Raw genomic sequence first — 26396 nt, 5'->3', positions numbered from 1 at the left:
TGGAAGACGTTATGCATGTGTTCCATTTCAGGAGGGAGCGCAACTTGATACGCCACCGGATTAATTTTCTCAATAATCTCATAAGGTCCGACGTATCTCGGTGCTAACTTGCCTTTGACTCCAAAACGAGTCTGGCCTTTCATTGGTGTCACTTTCACAAAAACGTGATCACCCACTTCATACTCTCTGTCCCGTCTTCTGACATCTGCATAACTTTTCTGTCTACTCTGTGCAGTTTTCAATCTTTGCTGTATCAGTTTCACTTTTTCAGTTGTTTCATATACAATCTCGGGCCCAAGCAAAGGCCCATCTCCAACTTCTGCCCAGCAAATTGGAGATCTACATTTTCTGCCATACAATGCCTCAAAAGGCGCCATACCAATACTCGAATGGTAGCTGTTGTTGCAGGCGAATTCAGCTAAGGGCAAATGGCTTTCCCAGTCTCCCTGAAAATCAAGGACACACATTCTCAGTAGATCCTCCAGAGTTTGGATGGTCCTTTCAGATTGGCCATCTGTCTGAGGATGATAGGCACTACTCAGCCTCAATTCAGTGCCCAATGCAGTCTGTAGGCTTTGCCAAAACCTCGATGTAAACTTCGAATCCCTGTCAGAAACAATAGACACAGGCATTCCATGCAGTCTAACGATTTCATCAATATAGATAACAGCCAATTTGTCCGCATTATAAATCGTCTTGACAGGTAAGAAGTGAGCAGATTTGGTTAGTCTATCAACAATAACCCAAATTGAATCCATACCTTTTCTGGAGCGAGGTAACCCAACGATAAAATCCATCGTGATGTGCTCCCATTTCCATTCCGGTATGGGTAAGGGTTGCAGTAATCCGACAGGTCGTTGATGTTCAGCTTTGACCTGTTGGCAATGAAGACATTTGGATACAAAATCAGCAATTTCTTTCTTCATTCCCGGCCACCAGAAATTCTGTTTCAGATCTTGGTACATTTTCGTATTCCCCGGATGGATAGACAATTTCGAATTGTGGCCTTCTTGCAGAACTTTTCTTTTCAGTTCAGTATCATTTGGTACACACAGTCTTTCTTGAAATTTCAGTACGTTGTTCTCAAATTTGAATCCCGGTCTCGGTTTAGATTCTCTTTCCTCGATGATCTTCTTCAAGAAATCATCCAGTTGCTGTTTTTCTTTAACCTCTTCAATCAGTGCCGGTTGAGCAGAAATAGCAGCTAAGGTTCCACCTTGTTCTCTCAAAACAATTTCAATTTCAGATTTTTCAAGGTCACAAAGCAACTCTTTCTGTCCTGTAAGCAAACAGGCTAAGTTTCCAATCGATTTCCGGCTCAATGCATCGGCAACGGTATTGGCTTTTCCCGGATGGTACAATATCTGTAGGTCATAATCCTTAATCAGTTCCAGCCATCTCCGCTGTCTCATGTTCAGTTCTTTCTGTGTGAAGAAATACTTTAAACTCTTGTGGTCGGTGTATACTTCACATGTCACCCCGTACAGATAGTGACGCCAGATTTTCAGTGCAAATACTACTGCAGCAAGTTCCAGATCATGGGTCGGGTAATTCTTTTCATGTGGTCTCAGTTGTCGGGAAGCATAAGCTATAACCTTCCCATTCTGCATTAAAACACATCCCAAACCCTTATGAGAAGCATCACTAAATACAGTATAACCATCCGTACCTGAGGGTAAAGTCAAAACTGGTGCAGTCACAAGTCGAGTTTTCAACTCCTGGAAAGCAGATTCTCTTTGGTCGGTCCAGTCAAATGATGTCCCCTTTTGAGTTAACTGAGTCAACGGTAGGGCAATTTTGGAGAAATCTTTGACAAATCTTCTGTAATATCCAGCCAATCCCAAAAAGCTTCGGACTTCAGTCACATTTGTTGGTCTAGGCCAGTTCACCACAGCTTCAATTTTCTGCGGATCAACAGAAATTCCATCTTTGCTAACAACATGCCCCAAAAACATAACATGGTCAAGCCAAAATTCACATTTAGACAGTTTAGCATACAGTTTCTGTTCCCTTAAGGTTTGTAGGGCAAGTCTCAGATGATGTTCATGCTGTTCTATACTTTTGGAGTAAATCAATATGTCATCGATAAATACAATAATAAAGTCATCAAGGTACGGTTTAAAAACTCTGTTCATGAGGTCCATAAAAGCAGCTGGTGCGTTCGTGACTCCAAAAGGCATAACTAGAAATTCATAATGTCCATACCTTGTTCTAAAAGCAGTTTTATCAATGTCTTCCGGTTTAACCTTCAGTTGATGATACCCCGATCTGAGATCAATCTTAGAAAACACTTGTGCACCCTGTAACTGATCAAATAAATCATCAATGCGTGGCAAAGGGTATTTGTTCTTTACAGTTACCTTATTCAGTTCACGGTAGTCAATGCACAGTCTCAGTGAGCCATCTTTCTTCTTGACAAACAAAACAGGAGCACCCCATGGCGAAGTGCTAGGTCTGATGAACTTTTTATCTAACAGTTCTTGCAATTGCACTTTCAGTTCCTTCAGTTCAGTTGGAGCCATTCTGTAAGGAGCTTTAGAAACTGGTTGTGTTCCGGGAATCACATCAACGGTAAATTCAATCTCCCTATCAGTCAAATCTCCTGGAAGATTATCTGGAAAAACATCTGGAAATTCCCTGACTATAGGAATACAATTCACATCAGTTTTAACACTATCATCAGTAGACACAGTCAGTACAGAACACAGATATCCTTTACACCCCTTTCTAATTAATTTAACAGCTTTCACTGACGAAATCAAATACGGAGGAGGTACTACTCCACTCCCATTAAACACAAATTCAGGCAAACCAGGTGGACGGAAAACAACTTGCTTGGTCACACAGTCAATAGTGGCATGATATTTTTGTAACCAATCCATCCCCAATATTACGTCAAAATGATCAATGTTCAATGGCAGTAAATCAATAAACAGACGCATATCCCCAACAAAAATTTCACATGCGGGGTACATATAAGCACATGTCATGGATCCCCCTACGGGTGATGATACGGCTAGCAGATAGTTCATGGGTTCTAAGGGTCTATCCAATTTCCGTGAAAAAGCATATGATACATAAGAATGCGTAGACCCCGAATCAATCAGTACATATGCATTTTGAGTACAGATAGAGAGAATACCTGACACAACGGTCTCGGTATTCTGCACATCTCCCGGTACTAGTGTGAACACTCGGCCTTGCCTCATAGGCTCTTTCCCGGTAGCTTTAGGGTTAGGCTTTGGTGGAGCATTTGATACTGCTGCGCTTGGTGCAGCTTTACCACTGGCTTGTGGAGCAGAGGGGCAGTCTTTAACCATGTGGCCCACCTTGCCACACCTGTAACAGGCTCCAGATATTCTGTAGCAAACCCCTTTGTGCTTCTTGCCACATTCAGAACAGGGTGGTATGAAACCACTCCCTTGGCTGGGGCTAGTTGTTAACCCCGTATTCTGTTTCTTGTTGGCTGGGTTGTGCTTGCCTTTCTTAAATTTGAAACTCTGCCTTTTTCCATGCCATTCAGTTGTTGGTGTTTCAGATTGTTTCACTGCTGCAATGTTCGACTCGGCCATCAACGCCCGGTCGAGAACACCCACAAAAGTCGGTAGTTTCAAAACATTTATCCGGTCAAGTATTGCCACATTAAGGCCACCTTCAAATTTTCTGGCCTTCTTATATTCAGTATCCACCATGTGCGGTGCATAACGGGCAAGTTCAGTAAATTTGGTTTCATATTCTGCAACGGACATTGTGCCCTGCTTCAGCTGTTCAAATTCGGTCACTTTTCTATCCCTGACACACTGAGGGAAGTACTTTTCAAAGAAGGACTCCTTGAACTGAGCCCAAGTCATAACAGTGTTTGTTTCACGGATTAACATCCACCACCTTCTAGCTTCTTCTTGTAAGGTGAAGGTAGCTAACAGTACTTTATTCGCTTCAGAGCACGGGAACACCTCAAATAATTTCTCTGTCTCAAGCACCCACGCTTCAGCTTTTAACGGTTCAAGGCCTCCCTGGAAGGATGGCGGTTTCATCTTACTGAATTTATGGGTGAGAGCAATAATATCCCCATCATCCGCATTCGCATTGGGTTCCGGCTGTACCGGAGGAGGAGGAGGAGGCTGTTGGTTCTGTTGTTGTTCCAGTCTAGCAGTTATCAGTTCTATCATTCTTTCCATTCTTTCCATTCTTGCCTCAGTAGATGAGGACTCAGGTTCATTTGCATTGTCCATTTCACTATAAGCAGTTATAACAGTTTTAAACATAAGCAATCATTTGTTTCATAGTTTAACACATTAACAGATATTCAGTCATAACATAGCCACACACTTTTCAAGTTCATGAGATGTCCTAATTACTTTTTCTAGGACCCCCTATAGCTCATTTGGACACGTGTGTGCGGTATAACTCGTGGTAAGTATCGCTCTGATACCACTCTGTCACGACCCAAACCCGGCCCTATGGGTTTAGCACCGTAACCGGCCAGTAATCTGAGATTACCGAAGGCCTGCTTAACAGTAATACAGTGAAACAGAGTACAGGGCCTGGCGGAAGCCAATACAGTAAATAAATAGTGTCCATTGAGCTGTGACAGTCTGTATGCAAAAAGGCTTTTCATACATTATACAAAAACAGTACAGAACAGTATACACAATATTCACATCCACTTAACTAGGGACTCAACCCCACATAACAGTACAGAAAACATTCCGTCTGTACAACACAGTATACAAAATTAACAGTCACACAGTACAGGGACCTAATCCCTGTATAACAGTACAGTAAACAGTCAGTCTATACAAAACAGTGAAACAGTACAAAAAGGGGGAAATTCTAAAACACCCCTAAGCCTTAACAGTAGGCTCGGAACCTCGCAGTGAGGCACAAAGGCTGGCTTGACAAAACTGGAGTAACCCTGACGCCTCTAGCTGCGGTCTGGTGCCTGTACACCTACATATATATATGAGCAGTGAGCTAAAGCCCAGTGAATAACATAAAGCGTAAAGGGGTTTAGAATGAATGTCCTTACAGTATGAAAACAGTTCATTTCAATCAGTCATTCAGTTGTTCAGTACAGTAAACAGTCATATGTGGTACATCCATTAGCATAACAGTAACAGTAGGTCTTAAAAGACCGAACAGTAATGATGGCCATCAGTCAGTAAACAGTAGTGGTTCCACAAGGAAACCGACAGAGATCTCTGTGACAGTAACAGTAACAGTAAACCGTAGATACTAAGGATGCCACAGTACAGTTCAGAAATAAAGGACATACATTCATTCAGTAAATAATACCAGTTCAGTAAACAGTTCAGTTCAGTATTCAGAAGATAATCAGTTGAACATATCTTTACACAATTGTTACTCACAGAGTTCTGGGCTACAGTATGCTAGAGCGTGTCTCCCCAGTTGCCAACCCTACACAGTTCACAGGTTGAACACACTAAGCTACACAGTTGGGAAAACTCATAACTTAATCCCTAATTTGCCTTGGTGTGTTCTACAATGATATCCTCATCAAGGTGCCTTAAACTAGGCCTAAGAATGCCTAGGATGGGATGAGGATGCAAAAATACACTTAGAAAACATTTCGCAAAGTTTGCTGAAAATAGTAGCCTCGCTCGAGCGAGACTTTCTACGCTCGAGCGTAAGTCCAAAATCAAAGGCTTCGCTCGAGCGAGGAATCCTTCGCTCGAGCGGTCTGCAAAACAGTAAAAGTACTGAATGCTGAAATTTTACGCGCGATGGTCGCTCGATGGTCGCTCGAGCGGAGCCCTGGACAAAGGTGCTCGCTCGAGCGGGGAATCCTTCGCTCGAGCGAGGAAGCCAAATCTGGAATTTCCAGATTTGCCTCCCAAGCTCAAACCAAGCATTCAACCACTCCAAACTCGACCTCTTGGGCCCAAATTCTGGAAAACATCATTAAATTCAATGTATAACAAGTTTCAAAGCTCAATTTATGAATTCAAGCCCCAAAGGTGAGTCAATTAGAACCATATTCAAACCCATTTTCAAGAATATGAAGAACATGCAAACATGCAAGGATTTAAACCAAATCAAAGCTTCAAAGCTTGTTCAAATGAGCTCATTCTTTTCAAAACAAGATGAAAACATGGTCTACTCTTACAACATGGACATGCATGTAACCATTTACCATGAATTCAACTCAAAACTCATTAATTCAACCATGCATGCAAGAAATGAGCTTCAATTCACCATTAATGACCCAAATCATGACTTAGTTCTACAATGAAGCATGAACCATGCAAGAACTAGTTCAATAGCATCAATAAGAAGATAAGATCCTTACCTAGAGCTTGAATTAGAAGACTAGGAGCTCAAATATGCAATCTATACTTCAATTCCTTCAATCCTCCAAGCAAAACCCAAGGTAGAATCCAATTCCTCTCACTCTCTCTCCTCTCTTCCCTCTTGGTCGGCAATGAGAAGGAAAATGGCTGAGGAAATGTTGTTCTTGGCTCAAGTATGTGTGTGAGATAGTGGCCCACTCAATGGCAAAACGGTAATTAAGTCCAACTCTTCAATTGGCTTATTTTAATCTAATTTAATCATACCTAATCAATTTTCAGATACTTATACCATAAAATCACATTAAATATGAGGGTCACGTAACATCAATCGGTTTCTAGTTCGGCCGCCGATAAGGCCTTCAAATAGCAGTTTAAACATATAAACATGAACAGATAATCAGACAATCGAACAGATAGAATGCAATTAACTAACATATACTCGGTCAATTCAGTTTCAACTTCAGTCAGTCGGTTCAGTATTTCATTCAGTTCGATTATCAGTTAGTTATCAGTCATTATCAGCTTCGTTTAACAGTAATCGGTGATTAACGGTAATCAATCGGTCATAAATCAGTAAACAGTACGAGGGTTGTTACATGACCGGTCAGTGTAAATTTTTCACAAATTTTTGACTTAAGGTGGTCATCCGAAGGGACATTCGGTGGTGAAAATCAAACGGCTATGAGCAGTGATTTGATGAAAGGCACATTGATCCTCAGTTTGATGAAAGAAAATTGCAATTCTGGATTTGATACCTATTTGGTGAAACCAATGGAGTAGGAAAATGAGTGATTTTTCACCAAATTTAAATTTGATGATAGATTTAAATAACTATTAGAGATGGTTTCACCAAGTTTTTAGAAACTTAAAATTTATTTAAATTATTATTATTATTATTATTTGTGTGAGTGATTTTCTAACCACACTGCCCGCTTAGTAACCAGCTAGAGAGCACCGGCAGAATAGATGGCACCTGGCTGACCTGCAACAGAAAGAGAAGATTCCGACGGTGGTTCGTCCACCCGGGGCACTCCGACGATCAAGTCAGTATATCTCTTAAAGATAAATCAAGTGCTAAACTCACAAGCTTGAGTATCAAAAGCATACCTTCGACCCATGTGGGTGCCTCTCTTTTATAGCCAACATAAACCTAGTCCCAATAGAAGCCTAACTTCTATGGACTCAGGATTACTACTAATCTTGGACTCCCAGTAAGATTAGGATAAACTCTCTAAGAGTCTTATCTTAATACAAACTGAAGTCTCCTCTCATTCTAGGACTCTTGCCCCTCATCCGCTTATCTCAGATTCCGATATCTTAGGAGGTAACCTCGGCCTATCCGAGATAACCTCGACATAACAACCAGAACACGTGGCACCTCGGCTGACACGTCGGCGTCACCTTGGCCACGTGTTGGTACTCAGAAAATATATCCCCACAACTGCCCCTAGGTTCTATTACCTCGGCATTCTGAGTTGATAGAACCTACACTGTTCGTTCATCTGTGCCCCTTTGTCCAAGATCAAACTCGCCGACCTCAAAGTTCCCTGGACTTTACTATCCACTTCTGTCAAGTATCAAGCTTCATGTTTTCCAAGCTTCTCGAGATCACACCTCCTAGCCGAAGTTCTTGTTCCATTAATTCGTAAACTCCAAGAGTTTTACAACTGCTCCACTCACATTCTTCGGTGGGTTCCCGACTTCTAGTCATCTATTTGACTCTGGCGATCTTCATATCGGCGTTTATTTCTCTTGGTAGGTTCATAAACTCTTTTATTAAGCTCAATCTTTCATAACTCTTCTCAATCCGTTTATTTGCCCTCTGTTGTTTTCTATTTTCGTCTGTTTTCAAGTTTTGAATTGTTTGAACGCCTGACACTGTTCTTGCTATATTTGCTTTCTGTTGCTAGCATCGTGTCTGGGTCATTACTTTCTTGTTCTTCACATACTTACTTAGTGCCTGTACACTTGGCTTTATTCTTGAACTTTGTCATCTTCTTGACTTTGATTTTTCTCTTTTTTCATTCAATCCTCTGGCTTTTTCTCTTTCTAGCTCTTTTGCTTAAATCCGTAATTGTTCCAAGCTTTCAAGCTCTGCAACTGTTTTCGTTCCTCTCCTCTGGTGAAGCTTATGTCATTCTGTCATTTTCGCATCCGTCGTAAGACTTCGGCAATTCTCATTCCGGCATCCCTCTTTCTGATAAGCCACTATTCCTCCTAGTTTTATTTCTTATTGCTTTTCAAGAAGCTCTGCTTCATTGTTAATCACCATTGTTGTTTTACCCGTTGTTTCCAAATCATCTTCTTGAATACACACTGTTCACACATCTGTTGATTTCTGCCACTGTTCTTGGCTTGACACACCTGTGCAATCTTTTTGTCTTGATTTCCTGATAGCTTTATCAGCATTCTTGATTACGAATTGTTTCTGGTTTTTGTTCTTGTATGATTCTACACTTTGAATAATTTGCATATCTTCAAAGTATACCTTGACTGTGCAATCTCTTCGGGTAAAATACCTCTGTCATAACTTCTAATCTTGCTCATCTCGGCCTTGTCCTAAAACTTGAAAATATTGCAACAAATATTTTCACAAGTGTTGCTTAGGACTTGTCACTTTCTCAATATCTTCTATCAAGACTTCAGTTTTCCATATTTCAAGTTTTGACAACCTGGTAGTCTCGGCAAGTACGCAGATATTGCTTGAGCTTGACTTTAACTTGTAAATTTTTCTCAAAAATTTCGACAAGTGTTTTAACCACCATCCTTTATCATAACCTCGGCTTAATTTCAACTTGTAGATTTTTCTCAAAATTTCAACAAGTGTTAAACCATCTTCCTTTCGATACGACCTCAGTTTAACTATAACTTGTAAATTCACACAGAATTTCAACAAGTGTTTAAACCAATCTTCTTCCGATACGACCTCGGTTTAACTTTAACTTGCAAATTCACACAGAATTTTAACAAGTGTTAAATATCACATCGGTTTAACTTCAACTTGTAAATTAACACAGAATTTTAACAAGTGTTAAATATCATCTCGGTTTAACCAACTTGTAAATTCACACAGAATTTCAACAATTGTTAAATATCATCTCGGTTTAGCTTCGACTTGTAAATTCACACAGAATTTCAACAAGTGTTAAATATCATCTCGGTTTAGCTTCAACTTGTAAATTCACACAGAATTTCAACAAGTATTAAATATCATCTCAGTTTAACCAACTTGTATATTGCTACAAATTTCAACAAGTGGTAAACATCATATCGGTTTAACCAACTTGTAAATTGCTATAAATTTCAACAAGTAGCAAACATCTTATCAGTTTAACCAACTTGTAAATTGCTACAAATTTCAACAAGTGGTGAACATCATATCGGTTTAACCAACTTGTAAATTGCGGCAAATTTTAACAAGTGGTAAATATCATATCGGTTTAACCAACTTGTAAATTGCTACAAATTTTAACAAGTGGTAAACATATTCTTCTTCTTTCTGCCCCCTGCATGGCTTCCACATACTCCTTTGTGAACCTTATAAAAGGTCTTCAACCTGGTTAACTGCAGTCCAACCTCGTGCGTTTTCTTTTTTTATCTTCTGGGATCTGAGATCTGCTCACTGAGCTCTTCTCTTCTCGGACTTAAATGCCGAGATCTTGTCTGCTAGAGTCTTGGATCTGCTCACTCAGGTTGAGCTCTTCTCTTCTCTTCTCGGACCTACTCATCTAGGCCGAGATCATGTCTTCTAGGATCCGGGATCCGGGATCCAGGTTCTGGAATCCGGGATCTGCTCACTTAGGATGAGTTCTTCTATACTTGAATGTTATCTCCTTGGGAGCACTCATGTCCCCTGTCTTTGCATCCCTTCTGGAAGTGTCTTCGTTCCTCCGCAGGAATCTATCCTTCTATACCTGGAGGTCATCTTCGTTGTAGTATCCTCTTCGATCTGTTGTCTTTGGTGCGTCACCTTCCTGGCCGGCGTCTTTCACTCCATGACTCTGGTCACGAGTTTCTGTGTTGCGGTTGTCCCCTTCAACGTCGAGGTTGATAGATCTCCCATTTCCAGCAGGAGCGTTGTCTCTAGTCTGATCCTTCTGTCCGTCTTTGTATGCTTTTAATCCGGCCGATGTGCCATTTTTGTAGTCTGAATAATTTATTTTTCAGTATTCAAGCTGAAGTGCATTCTTTCTTCTTTAAATGCATTTCTCTAATTTCTTCTTTGAATGAATGTCTTCTTTTTTTCATTGGCCATCTATTCTTCTTTCTTTCCCACAGACGGCGCCGAATTATGTGAGTGATTTCCTGACCACACTGCCCGCTTAGTAACCAGTTGGAGAGCACCAGCAGAATAGATGGCACCTGGCTGACCTGCAATAGAAAGAGAAGATTCCAGCGGTGGTTCGTCCACCCGGGGACACTCCGACGATCAAGTCAGTATATCTCTCAAAGATAAATCAAGTGCTAAACTCACAAGCTTGAGTATCAAAAGCATATCTTAGACCCATGGGGGTGCCTCTCTTTTATAGCCAACATAAACCTAGTCCCAATAGAAGCCTAACTTCTATGGACTTAGGATTACTGTTAATCTTGGACTCCCAGTAAGATTAAGATAAACTCTCTAAGAGTCTTATCTTAATACAAACTGAAGTCTCCCCTCATTCTAGGACTTTTGCACCTCATCCGCTTATCTCGGATTCCGATATCTTCGGAGGTAACCTCGGCCTATCCGAGATGACCTCGGCATAACAACCAGGACACGTGGCACCTCGACTGACACGTCGGCGTCACTTTGGCCACGTGTTGATACTCAAAAAATATATCCCCACATTATTATTATTATTATTATTATTATTTTTGTGTCGTAAACTATTACTAGAGATTATCCCAAAAAATCTACTACACATTTCTAAAAAATAAATGACTTATTTACAACAGCTCTTTTTATTTCTTACTTTTATTTTTTGTTTGTTGTCAAGGGAGGGAGGAGGGAGGGAGGTGGTTGGGATAAGGATTAGGAAGCGACAAATTGGAGATAAAACCAAGAAGAGATGGCTTTTAATGGAGACAGTTAAGCTGAGTGAGAGAGTGATTAACCGAGACAACTCAGAGATACACATCATTTGTGTTGCGGTGGCCCTTACGTTACACGTACTCATGCAGTGGTGTTGCTCTTGCTTTTAATTTCATTTTCCATCACTTTGTTTTTTTGTTTTCTGATAATAGTAGTAATAATAATATAAACCCACAAAAATAAAAATAAAGAAGCTAAAAACTTTTGAAATCCCAAGCTAAGTGAGGTTTGGTGGTGGAGATGGTGGTGGTGTTGTGCCATTGTGCATGTAGCAGTACGTGGTGAAGCCTTGTGAGAGACCATTTTGTTTTGAGGTGGAGGAGGGAGGGGGTTAGTTTTGATGAGTGATGAGGTTGTTTTTGTTTTTATGTTCTTTAGGTGATGACATAAGGTCAATGGTACATGTAGGACGAGATCTCCACCACAAGTTTTGTCAACAAACATTATTGTCGACTTGGGGAGAGCTTCAATTTCCTTGCTACCATTTTCTTTCAATTCACTTTATTTTTATATAAAAAATAATAATTATTAGCAGGTGGTGAAGATGCTAGAAGTAGGGTGACAAATGCAGTTGGAGGTGGTGGCTGCGGCTAGTGTTGGAAACAGAACGGAGTGAATAGAGGAAGGTGGTGGCGATGGTGAAAAGAGAATGGAGTCAAGGAGTCAACAAATTTATTTTTTTTTTGGCCGATAATAAAAATAAATAAATAAATAAAAAGAAGATAGTGACAAATGGTGTAATATTCGTCGCAATTTTAAAATGCATTGTTATTAGTTTCGTATATATTCTAAAAGTGTCTCTTATTAAGTATAACTTATATAATTAAAGATAAAAGTGACTTTCATATTATCCGGTGTAACTCACATAGTTAAAATATAAAAATGATTCTCTCATATTATTAGGTATGATTCACATATAATTAAAAATAAAAATAACTCTCAGAGTCGTAATCCACGTAGTTAAAGATAGATATCACTCTAAGTAAAAATTATATATATTATCTCCATTCCAAGTAACTTTCACTAGGTGTGACCCACATAGTTGAAGGTAAGCCCCACTCCGGTAAAAATTGTAACGTCTTCATTCTGAATTATATATTGTTTTCTTTAGGCTATGTTTTCGTGACTTGAGAACGTGTTGTTACTTAAAAAAAAAAACAGGATGTAGAGTCACTCATATAGTCTATAAACTTTTCTTGCCTAAGTGATATGGGTTGAGATTTTACATTTACCTCTTCTCAAAACCAGACATCATCCTGCCACGCATATTTTTCATAATCCTTTCTAAACTTATAAATTCCATTATCTCATAACTCACTTTGATCTTTCTCTTATCTTGTCTAACAATAAAAAAATATATCCACATAGAAATAATAGGCTTGCCCGTATTTAACTAGTAATGTTTTATTTGTTTTAACGATTTTTTTTTTCTTTTGCATTTAATATGGCAAACGATGAAAAATCAAGAAAAATACTTTATATGGTCAGTCAAAAAATCAATTAATGTGGGCATTTTTAAATTTTTTAAAAGACTATCTTTTAGACTTGACAAGACCAATCATATTATTTTATCAAAATTATAATCATCATTATCTTTTCATCATTCCCGCCATTACTATTGTTACTAACACCATCGTACCACTAACATCACTCTTATCACTACCATCACCACACTTAAGGGGTTAGGGGCATTCATTCTTATTGCCATCACTTAAATAAATAAATAGTAGTGTTATATGTATCAATTAGTATACTAGATAGTATATCAACACTAGTTATAATTTTATTATTAACCCCACCCATTATATAAATTACAAATACTATAAATTTTTTAAATTAAGTCATATCATCAATTAATATACTAATTAATATACTAATTAATGCATATAACATTATTCATAAATAAATAAATAAAAGTTTGTCTTAAATGCCCTTAAAATTAAGGTCAAAGGCAGCCATTTGTCTAGATTTTTAGAACCCGGGTCCATATGGACCATACTGAATTTTGAATTCGGGTTTTCCAATTGTTTATTGAGCAATGGTAGAGGGCCCAAATTCTGTGGCTCAAATGTGGCTCAAATGGCCAAAACGACGTCGTTTTGAGTACAAAACAACATCAAAATGGCCAAAACGACGTCGTTTTGACCATTTGAGCCACATTTGAGCCACAGAATTAGGGCCCCAAACATTTTTCTTGTTTATTAAAGTGCCTTTTGAACAATTTTCAAAACTAGCCGTTAGCATAAGGTGTCTCCCACCGCCTTCAACGCGCTCTTTATTGTCTCTCCTCTGAACAAAGCTCAACACAAGCTCTCTCTCTCCTCTCTCTCTCTCTCTCTCTCTCTCTCCCCTCCGCAAAACCCTGTAAAGATGTTCACGGAGGGTCTAGACCAAAGCGCAATCAATTGGATCAAACAGGTATTAGAACCCTTACAGCATTCAATTTCGAAATTCTTGATCATATATACACATTTAGCATGTCTTTCACAGTTCTTGAACACACCCACACACCTATATATATGTAGATAGATAGATAGATAGATAGATAGATAGATAGATGTTCTGTTTCAGAAGGGTTTTCAATCTTGAATTCAATTGGGAAATTTTACCTGTAGGGATCGGAGATTGAACAACACCATGCTCGATCGCCATTAACAGAAAATTTTGATCATGAATTCATCGCACCCAGATCTCCTTTGTCTTTCAATAGCAGTACTTACATGTCTCCCCATGTTTTGCCTCCCCTGAAATTCCATTCTGGCTTGCTTGGACCGCATAACACAGTCACTCTTAGTCTGGATAGCAATGATGCAGACGATGATGATGGTGATGATGATGAAAGTGTGGCCTCAGTTCCAAATGATCCGGGTGGGCATTACTCCGAGGAAGAGGGTTTGAGATATAGTGATGTTGAATCTCTGGAAAAGTCTGTTGAGAAGTCTTATGACAATGACATGTTTGGTTCAAAATTGAACAGAAATTTGTATCAAAGTACAGTTTCTGGATTGGAGGGTGGACAAGGGTCTACTCTGAATAAAGGGTTGTTGATGGAGGATCTTCGGATTGAAGTGCCGGAAAATTATAGAAGATTTACGGATGGTGTATTAGGTTTTGGAATGCGTGGTGCACACCTAAACACTGAATCAGGTGGAAGCTGTCGATTGCATGAAAGAGTTCAATTACACAATGCATATGTAAGATTTGATTTCATTCCCCAATAAACTATATATTCAGAAGGGTTTTTGGATTAGATTCTAATTGATTTGGTTGGACTTTGTAGAAAGGGTTTTTTGGATTGGAGTCTAATTGATTTGGTTGTAATTGCAGGGTACTCCCATTAGTAATGATATGCGAAATGATGTGACAGACTTGGGGACTCCTAGTGCACCTCCAATTATAGATATTGGAAGAGAAGGAAACAAATCTGGAGCTGAAAATGAACGAAGAGAAGATTCTGAAGGTTTGACTGAAATGGAGAGGAGTTTTGATGCGATACACTTGTCTAAAGAATCAGAAGATGGTTTTCAAGGTGATAAAGAGGCATGTTCTGATTGGAGAGTACAATCTCAAAAAAATGAACATGTTGAAAGGTATAGTAAATCTTCAGTCCATGTGCCATTGTGCATTAAAACTTTGCCTTGAGTTGTTTTCCACATAAAAATTGCAGTATGTTTTCAAAGTTTCTCTTGTACAGGGAAAACAAAACAGTAGCTGGAGAAAAGGAAGCACCGGCCCCTTATTGGCAAACAAATTCATTTGATAATTCACCCTATTATGACGCCAGGTATGATCCATTTTTTTGGCCTTTTTGTTTATCCTTGGTGTTCACTTTAGTTGGAGTTTTTATTGTTTAACTGCAACAGTCAGACTTGTCTTAGTCACTGCCAAAGTAATCACATTTTTTTTTGTACCAAATTGTGCATCAACGTTACTGTAAATAACTATGATCATATGACTCTTGAGGATATGTAAATAGACTAGAAAGCAATTTGTATTATGGCTTTGATACAATTGTTGAACTCAGGGTTGTTTCACTCTATATGGTTTTTAGTACTTGCCCCTCTAAGTAGTAAGTCTTCACTGAATTTCGAGGATCAATTTAGCAGAGGGCTGCTTGCTAATTGTTGAGTTAAGCTGTGCTGAATCGCTTCCTTTACACACAGTCATTTACCATTCTGATATCTAAACAGCTCGCTTGATATACACATGTGATCATTTTCCCATTCTGAAATCTGAAATTGCTCTTCTTCTGGCAGTGGTCAAAATGCATGGCAAACTCTAATTGCCTATGATGCCTGCATTCGCCTTTGCCTAAATGCCTGGGCAAGAGGCTGCACGGAGGCACCTGAATTCCTACGCGATGAGTGCCTGGTTCTCCGAAGTGCATTTGGGTAAGCTGCCTTCTGCTAGTGTGTGCAGTCAATTATCAGCATTTGTTATTGGTGGTCGTCTTTTCAGTTTGAATGCTAGTTCTCAAATCTAATTAGTGATCTCTCCTTGTTATCTTGTTAAATAGGCTACATAAACTTTTATTGCAACCTCGAGGTGTTCAATCAATGCAAAGGAAGGGTACTTCAAGTACAGAACAAGCAGGCTCTTTGAAAGTAAAGAAAGTAGTTGGAAAGATTAGAGTGGAAGGTATGCTTGTAACTAGATGGGGGTTCTAAAGTTCAGTTTACTCTTTACACATATACTTCAGGTCATATGGAATGGGGTCTTTGACATGTCCATTCAAATGGGCTTCTGGCCATTGTCTATTGTGTTGTATTTGTATCTAGATTGCAAGCACCAGATTTCTTTGTATTATTTAGTTGCATTTGTTTGCAGCTGCAAGGTAATTTTGATGATTTCAAATTTTCATCTGTCAAATATTAAGGTTTGTGGAGACAAGTGGTTGTGTTGTGATAATAATGCAGATCTATTAGTTCTCATACTTCTATTGACATTGATAATAAAAAACAATCTGATCTTCTTTTGGACCTTCCTGTTAACTGGATTTGTAACCTAAAATTATGAAATAATTGCTTGGCAGTGAGAAAGCTTCGCATAATACCGAGACGGAAACTTAAGAGCACATACTCACTGAGAAGTGCGATGTATATGCAAGTGGGAGCAGAATATGTCCGACATGTTTCATCACTTGTGAAAACCAGCATCAATTCTCTTAAAATTGCCTCATTGTCGGTGACATCTGAAGGTTTGCTGTTCTTGACACATTGATCTATTTTTAATCTTTGCTTTACTTTCTTTATCTATCTAGTTTTTATCGATCACACATAGAAAATCAAGATTACTTTAAAAAGGATTAAATAATCATGACTAGTTTAGGAACCTAGATACCAAGAAAGATAGTATAATCAGTAAAATTTTCAAAGTAGGCCTCCATTTAAATTCCTACACACAAACCTTTGGACATCTGAGGACAATAGGAGAAGAGAAATGTCTGTAGGCAGTATTTGAAGGCTATTCCCACTTCACATGCATTCTTCTCTTCTCATTTACACATTTGATTTTTAACTGTGTGTATTGAGTATTGGTTTCCCATCTGTATTGATTCAGTTAGATGATTAGAAATTCCTGTCATGTTTGCAGAGCGGCTGTCATGCCTATTTCACCTGAAGAGTTCTACAGAAGATCAAGATGAACAAGGTTCTGCTATTTGCTTGCGGCCTGGAACTGGCGATTATCATGTGTTGTAAGTATCTTATTTATGGATGGTGGTTCTTCTGTTTCAAAGCACTGATTTCTAAGTCAAAAAAAATCTGTGAATTCTTATTCCTAATATTATAAAGTGACTCTTTATAGTCAAAATAAAGTGAATTGTATTTTGATTTGTTTTATTATTGTAAAAGCTCCTAATTTAGTAGAAAAAATTGTCTGAATGATGGACTAAAAGGAAGATGGAATCCACATTGTAGTAGTAGAAACTAGTTATGAGTACGATCTTTTGTATTCGGTTGTATTTTATGAAAGGATTACAGGTTGGTCAGTGTCATGTTTACCAAAGAGTTAGAAGGCACTCAAGTTGAACCATGTTGGCTAGTTGAACCATGTTGGCTAGTTGTTAGCAGCTTGAATTGTGGTGATTTTGATGGTCTTTGACCTTAAGATGTACTAGGCATACTCGTATAAGGTTTGCTAGTGAACCCTTGACATTGCATTTGTTCAATGATACTCGGTTATGTTTACCATTAACATTAAAAAAAATCTCACTATGTGCATGAATTTCAGTTTTCCAGAGAACCAAGGTGATGCTCTTTTACTCGAAGTCCAGGATACCAAGAAAACTATCCATGGTCGAGCAATAATTCCAATTGCATCATTGACTGAAAATCCTGTATGTACCATCTATTTATATTCTGATAATGGAGCTTTTTTTAATTTGATTTGGCAAGTTACATGATCTGGTAATCCACACCATGCAGAATGATAGAATTCGGTGGTGGCAAATTTACCATGATGATCACGAATGTGTTGGAAAGGTCCAGCTCTCCATTGGTAGCACAATTACATCCAACGAGACTGCCCACATCAAGGTATAATTTTATCTCAATACAGCAAAGCCATATATATAGCCCAACTAGTTGGGTGCCAAAATTTTCCTTTTGCTGAAAAAATAACTCCCTCAGTGAGGAATAACTCACTTGACTTAAAGATACTGGCTAATGTTTAGAATGTTAAATCGTTTCATTTTGCAAAAATCACATAGTTATATAGTTGTTTTAGTAATAAAAAAAATTGTATGTGATATCACATATAATGATGTATATAAATCTCCTGTACTCATGGACTGGAGTGAGTCATTTATTTCTTGTTTGATTCTAAACATACGACAGAGTGGACCTATTGTGGAAACGCTTGCATATGATCTGTTGCTGGAAGCTGCCATGCGTTCACAGCACTTTCATGAGCGAAATTTAAGGCTAGATGGACCTTGGAAATGGCTGCTTAGCGAGTTTGCCGACTACTATGGAGTATCAGATTCATACACTAAGCTAAGGTACTTAAAGATCAACACTAAGTTAAATAATATTTGGCTCATACATTCCTGGTTCAGGCGTCCCTTGCAAAATTTTCACTCAACTTTTAAACTTCTACAGATATCTTTCATATGTCATGAATGTGGCAACTCCTACAAAAGATTGCTTAGAGCTTGTGTATGAGTTGCTTGTGCCTGTTATAAAGGCCAGGACTGAGAAAAGCTTAACTAGACAAGAGGTAAGCCTTTCCAAACCATGTCCATTATGTTTGTAATCACTTGAATGATACTTTGCACTTGTCACTAAGTTTCCTAGGAGCAAAAAAATATATGACGGAAAAGTTAAGTCTCTCAAAATGACCAGTTGCATGTGTTGCTCATACCTGGGGCTCTTTGGAAGTAGCCAAATAAAAAGAGGAAATTGTGTAGTTTTAATTAAAACAGGAAAAATGTGCAAACAGATACGGGAGTACCTGAGGATTGTCCTCACCAAGTTGTGCTCCAATAGTGTCATCAAATAAGTATCAGTCTGGATATGACAGTTCTCTACTGTGTTTATTGATTTATTTTTGTGTGCATGCGTGTGTTCATTCCTGAGCTGATTACCTGAGTAGGGCCTTTCAATTTCAAGGATTTAGACCTAGCAGGCTAGTTACAAACATTTTGATAATTGTGCCTAAAATCCTTTAAATGCATACTAGTTTGGTATTCTTTGTACACTATCCCATGTCAGCCCTTGTTATTGGAAGACGCATATTGATGCTGTTCAGGGCAACAAAGACATGGTTTTGACACATCCAACATGTGTGGTTGGTGTTAAAATCCACCTACTCTCCACCTACTTCACCCACTTAAACCTACTCCACTAAACCTAACCCACTACACCACTACCACCTCCACTTCACCTACTCCTTACCTACTACACACTCACCCTCTTCTATATATAGGAATCATGAATCATTGTAATTGATATAACATTACATCAATCAATAATAATACATACAATTTATTCTCTCTCTTTCTCTATACATTATTTCTTACATGGTATCAGAGCGATAAGATTTAAGCCTGTATTTCTTTCTCACCGGCGGGCAGCCGGCCGACACCTTTGCCTTTGCTGCCCGCTGGAATTTTCTACACATACCTTCCACTCTCCACAGCCGTAACTCTGCAAGAAGAGAAACTTCGCTCCATCATTTTCTTCCACGAATCTTCTTCGTGGCTTTCGAGCTCGTCTCTCACTATCTCGTGCAATCGATCTTTGCACTTCATCGCCACATGTGAGCAACCGTGGCCGTCGTAAACGCCGAAAAAGTGCAAATCCGCCGGATTCTGACTACTCCGGCGGCAAAGCAAGGGGTGAATGGCCACAGCGTCTTCCATATCTCTCCTCCTTCCACGCACAGAAGTCATGCCTAACTTAGGGCATTTCTGAGCCACCTCAGGCTCGTTTGTCACATTTGAAGTCGGAGATGCACACTGTTTCGCAGACGTTGTCTCTGATTCACCGTTCTCCACCAAACGACCTTCACTAATCACGCAATTCTCAACTGCTTTTCCGCACTCAGACAGCTTCGAATCTGCCACCAAAACATCCAATTTCTGACGTTTTCTACCGTGCTCTTCCAGATTCTTCTCAGCTTGGTGATAGATTTTTCATAATGGTTGCTACCGCCGCTACTTCTGCATTTTTTCCAGTTGCATCTCCTCCACCCGATTCTGGTGCCAAGACATCCAGCAAGCTTGGAGGACCTCCAGCAAATGTGGATGCACGAGGGATTAAATCAAAATCTGCTGCCACTGGGGGTTTGCAGGTTAAGGCCAATGCACAAGCCCCTTCCAAGGTAAACGGTACCAAAGTTGGTGTAATGGAGGGGCTCAAGAGTGGTGAGGATGATTCGCCATCACTTCACCAAAGGACTTTTATCAACCAACTGTTCACCCACGTTGGGCAGTGTTACAGCTGCAAATTTGTCTTCTTATCACGTGAGGTGATGATGAGATTTGTGAATTATTTGAAGTGGTTTGAGCTGGAATGCATATCTTCAGAAAAGGAATGTGCCGGTAAACCTAAGATAAACTATGTTAATATGTTACAGTGTGTCTCTCTCTCACTTTACTTTTTCCACCACCCACAACACATTATCATCGCCATTCCCTAACCCACATGGACTTGTTCCCATCGTTTCATACAACTCATCATTCATCCCACTAGAATATATAGAATATATATATATATATATATTTATATATAAAAAAAAAAAAAACAAAAAAAAAAAACAATACAAATTTGCACACCAAACCTTCCCTTATTTTATTCATGTTGGGGCTCACCCCGATCACCATTTTACACCAAAAAAAAAAAAAAAAAAAAAAAAAAAAACAACCACAAGATTTGTTTTCTTTTCTGCAGACGGCCACCCACCGATCTCACTTTTTCGCCTATTCCGCCGGTCTTTTCTTCTTGCCTCCGTCCTGGGCGGCCCTTGACGGTGTTGCCTCCGTGTTTCCCACTCCACTGGGCACGATCACTCCACCCTGCTCCTCCACTACAGCATATGGCGGACCTCCAAATCGGAACATAACGGTGGCCTTCCGCTTCAGCTCCTTATTTTCCGCCTTTAGCACACTTATCTCTGCTCGCGCATCCTTATACATGCGTTGGAGCAGAGCCAGCTGGGAGTTTAACTGCTGCACCTCATTTGCCCTACTCTGCAGCCGGTTCGACAAGTTTGTCACCGCAGTCATAGTTTCAACACAGGACTTCAATGTATACTGATTAGCTTCAATATCCGTTTGCACTGCCATTTTTTGCTCCACCGACCGCATCGGAAAGTTCAACGGAGCAAAACCAGAGGTGTTTGGTTGAGGTTCACAGGCCACCGCACCAGTTATCTCTCTTGTTGACTCGTTGAGGTCGGGAAAGAGAGTGAGCAGACCACGGGAAGAAGAGGCTATGTTCTGGGTAGCTGAACGGGAAGAAGAAGCCATGTTTTTGGGTTGCTGAGTGTTTCAGAGAAGGGTTGGTTACAGAATGTTACAGAGAACGAAGAGGTTTCAACTGGTTTGTTATGCTTCCAAGCCTCAGACTTCGCTTTGGTTTATAAAGACAGAGACGACGAGGCCGACACGCGCTCTGTCAATCACGTGCATCGCCGCGTGTCAGGCGCCCCTTTTGATGGCTCGGCGCTTCCTGTCGGGCACGTCTTTTGATGAAGTGGGCGCGCCTTTTGATGGCACGCCTTTTGATGGCACATCTTTTTATGAATTGGGCACGCTTTTTGATGGCACGCCTTTTTATGGATTGGGCACACCTTTTGAGGGTGCGACTTTTTAAGGGTCCGACAAGACTCTGTAAACTGTCCCGACATTGATTCCGGTTAGCTCCTTCATGGGTCCGACAAGACTCTGTAAACTGTCCCGACATTGATTCCGGTTAGCTCCTTTATGGGTCCGACAAGACTCTGTAAACTGTCCCGACATTGATTCCGGTTAGCTCCTTTATGGGTCCGACAAGACTCTGTAAACTGTCCCGACATTGATTCCGGTTAGTTTCTACAAGGGTCCAGCAAGACTCCGTAAACTGTCACAACAACTGTCACAGCATTATCTGCTACAACGGTCCGACATAACCCCATAAACTGTCTTCTACATCGGTCTGACACCGCCATCCAGTGTCCTCTACACCGTTATGACACCACCATACAGTGTCCTCTACAACGTTATGACACCCCCATACAGTGTCCTCTACAACGTTATGACACCACCATCCAGTGTCTTCACCAATGGTCTGACACGACCATACAGTGTCACCTATCCTCTTTTATTTTTTATGTATTTTCTTATTTTGTTACTCTCTCCAAACTCAAGTTGGTTAGTTCCTATCCCCCTTGAGTTTGCGGGGGGCTGTTAAAATCCACCTACTCTCCACCTACTTCACCCACTTAAACCTACTCCACTAAACCTAACCCACTACACCACTACCACCTCCACTTCACCTACTCCTTACCTACTACACACTCACCCTCTTCTATATATAGGAATCATGAATCATTGTAATTGATATAACATTACATCAATCAATAATAATACATACAATTTATTCTCTCTCTTTCTCTATACATTATTTCTTACAGTTGGTTGTGTAAGGAGTGCTGGAGAAGTGTCAATGTCCAATGAGGATAGTTGTCTCTTGAGAATACCACAAGATTATTTAATAATTCTCCTAATATAAGCTAGAGGAACCATAGTACTACTACAATTTTGGTTAGTGACTTTGCTGTGATGTTTTATGGTGTTTCCTTCTTGGAAGGTTTTTCTGCACAACATTTTGTATGACTTGTTTCTTACTCATGAACATAACATAGTTGTTTAACTACTTGTCCTGCAGAAAAGCATATTGTTGGACTGTGAAACCCAAGTTGAGAGTCTCTTGGCAACTGTCTTTGAGAACTACAAATCGTTGGATGAAAACTCTCCATCAGGTTTAACAGACATATTTGGTTCAATACCAGAGGTCGCCGCACCGGCTTTAGCACCTTCAGTGCAAGTATACACTCTTCTTCATGATATACTTATTCAAGATGCACAGACAGTGTTGAGAAACTATCTACAGGTGAGCTACATTTACCAAACCAACAAACATGCAGCATGAACATGAGGTCCACATACTCTACCTTCCGCTGAAGAACATGCAGACTCAAATCATGCTATCTTTTTTCACTTGTCTGTGCAACTAGATTGTCTTCTTTTTTGCAATACGTTCAATGTTTCAGTTTAAACCAAATAGCATTTGTTTGCAGACAGCAGCAGCAAAGAGGTGCCGCAAGCACATGTTGGAGACTGATGAGTTTGTGTCAAGTAACTCCGAGGGCATTCTTATGGATTCCATTACAATCTCCACAGCATATTTGAAAATGAAGAACCTTTGTATAAATATAAGCAGTGAAATTCAGGCAGATATTAAGATCCACAATCAGCATATACTTCCTAGGTAGGAAACTCTCATTCGCAATGAACTTATTGCGAAATTGGATAATATTTTTTATAGAAACTGATTTAGACAGTTTGATTGTAGATAGGCACTGATAAGAGTTGAAGTTTGTTAACTTCTCAAGCTGACAACAACAACAATTTTATGACTTATATTTTTCAGTTCAATTGACCTATCAAGCATCACAGCCGCGGTTTACAGCATCGAGTTGTGCAAGAGGCTTAGATGTTTTCTTGCTGCATGGCCTCCATCTAGCCCCCTGTCACATGTAAATGAACTTCTGATAGCAACTGCTGATTTTGAAAGGAGTCTCGAATTGTGGAATATCAGGTTTGAAAATTTTTAGCAGCCTACCTATTTCCAATGTAGAAGTTGAAGCTTTCTTTCTCATACTATAACTTTTGTATCCTACAGTGCAGTGCAAGGCGGTGTGGACTCGAGAAATTTGTATCACAATTACATAATGGTTTGGGTACAGGATATGCAACTTACGTTACTCGAGCTTTGCAAGGCAGAGAAGGTACCTTCCTTTTAAGCTTTTCACATCCAAGCATCATATTCAATCGAATGACTAGCATTTCTTTCAAGAATCAATCAGACACTATTTACTGAATAACTATGACGAGGAACTGCTTCTTGCAGGTGCCATGGTCTGGAGTACTTACAAATCATTCTACCTCACCATTTGCTGAGGAAATGTATGAGAAGATCAAAGAAATGCTTATCGAGTATGAAGTTGTCATGAATAGATGGCCTCAATATTCATTGGTTTTGGAGAATGTGAGTTCTAAATTTTACCCAACAGTTACCACGAGCCACAAGTACTGTTATTTACTAACTCTAATAATTTTCCTAAATGTGAATTGCTGATTTTCTTAAGGCTGTCGCAAATGTGGAAAGAGCAATCATAAAAGCAATGGAAAAGCAATACAGTGATATCTTGACTCCATTGAAAGATAGCATTCCAAAAAGGCTTGGTATGCAAGTTCATAAACTAACAGGAAGACAATCAACTGCTCTTTACTCTGTTCCTAGTCAAGTAAGTTCCGAAACTGTATACTATATCCGATCAAGGTTATATCAGTAAACCGAATTAGGCAGCAGAAACGACTGTTATTACGTTTATCATGAATTCAGTCTGAAAATTTTGTCAAATTAGTACTATCAATTAAAAAGAATAGAAAATTTGGGACATTATGTGTCATAAATATTCAAGCTGAGCAAAAAAATTCTTTCAAAAAAAAAAAAAAAAAAAAAAAAAGTTCAGCAAAGAAGTCTTCAACCAAAGAATTCTCCTCCTAGCACACTTACAAAAGGTGCATCTGTCTTACTGGATTTTCTTGTCCGTCCTTGGCAGTTGGGAACTTTTTTGAACACCATCAAGAGGATTCTTGATGTTTTACACTGCAAGGTTGAGGACATTTTGAAGTCTTGGGCATCCTATCTACCTGTCGTTGAAGATAAGAAGTCGCTTTTTGGAGAGCAGATGAACGGAATAACTGTCCTGTTGAGAACAAAATACAAAAATTACATGCAGGCAACAGTAGTGAAGCTCGTCAACAATGTAAGCACTACCATCCCTCTGAGACTTTTTCTCTGGTTTAACAGCATGTGGCAACCATGATGTTCAACTTCAGGTCATAATCCTGCAAGCCACCACTTAAAAAGGAAAAGATAAAATTAACTTGGATGAGGGGAAATTATTTTTTGGAAACTTTATACTAAAATTCAACTTGCTTCATAAATTCAAGGTAAAGAATTGGAAAGTATATGAATATTAACTTAAAATGAAAAGATAAAATTAACTTTGATGAGGGTAGATTAGTTTTTGGAAACTTCATACTAAAATTCTATTTGCTTCATAAATTCAAGGTAAATAATTGGGAAGTATATGAATTATATGAATACGAGCTGAAGTATCTGATAGGTATACTCTATAATAGTGAAAAAATTGAAAGTTCAAGGAATAATTGGAATCAACTGAATCTAGCAATAAAAGTCTAAACCTATAATCGAACAGCATAAATTTTAACCTGAATAAAAACCTAGAAACAAATACAAACACTGAGTCCCATATATGTATCTATCATTGTGTGTATGGTACTTGTTTCAGATGCAAGATAATAGGAACACACGGCTCAAAAGGATTCTAGAGGAAACAAAGGAAGCAGATGGAGAGGCTGAGGTCCGTGAAAGAATGCAAATGCTAAGTTCACAACTCATCGATTCCATATCTAACTTGCACGAGGTCTTTACAAGTCGGATATTCATTGCAACCTGTCGTGGGTTTTGGGATAGAATGGGGCAGGTAAAGAAAATATACTACTACTACATATTTTCCATTTGTATATGGTTGTGCTTACTTCTGATGCATTGTTCATTTTTACCAGATCGTGTTGAAATTTCTGGAGGGCAGAAAAGAAAATCGAGTCTGGTACAATGGCTCTTATTATGCTCTTGGGGTAAGTAGGATCTTTTAACAGCCAAGTCATTTGATTATACATCTTAAATTTATGGGGGGAAAATAATAAATTTATTCCCTTTCCCTTTTGCCTTGTAGATTTTGGATGACACTTTTGCTTCCCAGATGCAGCGATTGCAAGGAAATGCCCTCCAGGAGAAAGATCTTGAGCCCCCTCGATCAATTATAGAAGCTCGATCCATACTTAGTAGAGATGCAACAAATGCAACAGATACATCTACTTACTTATATTTCTAGGATTAATCATTCTTGCTTTTCTGTTGTAATAGCTAAATTAGTATCCATACTTACTGTATATTTGCAGCACAGATGTGCCAAATAAGTTCAGTGTAGTTTTGTTTGTAATCTTTTATATATCATTCTTTATGTAATCTACCGATTCTTTCTGTTTTGTATTCTTCAATATCAATAAAAGCTATCAAATTTCCAGTAAGGGGTTTTTCATTCATGAGTTATATGTCAAACCATCCCTTAATTCCTACTTGTCTGCAACAAGAAAGCATTTCAATAGCCAGCAAGTCTGTAGGAGTTTACCACTAGTGTTGTAAAACAGTACC

At 39.1% G+C, this 26396-nt stretch overlaps 1 protein-coding gene across 3 annotated transcripts; it reads left to right on the top strand.

Annotated features, from left to right (window-relative positions):
- Positions 1 to 13592: 13592 nt before the first annotated feature.
- On the top strand, positions 13593 to 26272 carry LOC114299328 (portal protein). 3 transcript variants are annotated; one of them, XM_082884052.1, is made up of 22 exons: positions 13593 to 13803; positions 14001 to 14579; positions 14713 to 14975; positions 15080 to 15169; positions 15642 to 15776; positions 15902 to 16023; positions 16418 to 16582; positions 16978 to 17080; positions 17617 to 17722; positions 17811 to 17921; positions 18222 to 18385; positions 18486 to 18603; positions 22755 to 22979; positions 23167 to 23357; positions 23520 to 23687; positions 23772 to 23877; positions 24000 to 24137; positions 24238 to 24396; positions 24715 to 24921; positions 25471 to 25665; positions 25748 to 25819; positions 25945 to 26272. In XM_082884052.1, the coding sequence occupies exons 1-22, from the start codon at positions 13756 to 13758 to the stop codon at positions 26074 to 26076; spliced, it is 3597 nt and encodes a 1198-aa protein (XP_082740178.1). In that variant the 5' UTR covers positions 13593 to 13755; the 3' UTR covers positions 26077 to 26272. The 3 variants fall into 3 exon arrangements, with proteins under 3 accessions (XP_082740178.1, XP_028099851.2, XP_082740179.1); XM_028244050.2 differs by having other exon boundaries at positions 25918 to 26272; XM_082884053.1 differs by lacking the exons at positions 25471 to 25665; positions 25748 to 25819; positions 25945 to 26272 and adding an exon at positions 24995 to 25167.
- Positions 26273 to 26396: the final 124 nt, after the last annotated feature.

Source organism: Camellia sinensis, chromosome 8 (assembly GCF_055761805.1).
Source record: "Camellia sinensis isolate YWXY chromosome 8, ASM5576180v1, whole genome shotgun sequence".
Lineage (NCBI taxonomy): Eukaryota > Viridiplantae > Streptophyta > Magnoliopsida > Ericales > Theaceae > Camellia > Camellia sinensis.
The sequence above is the reverse complement of the archived record's forward strand: the minus strand, read 5'-3'. Positions and strand labels throughout refer to the sequence as shown.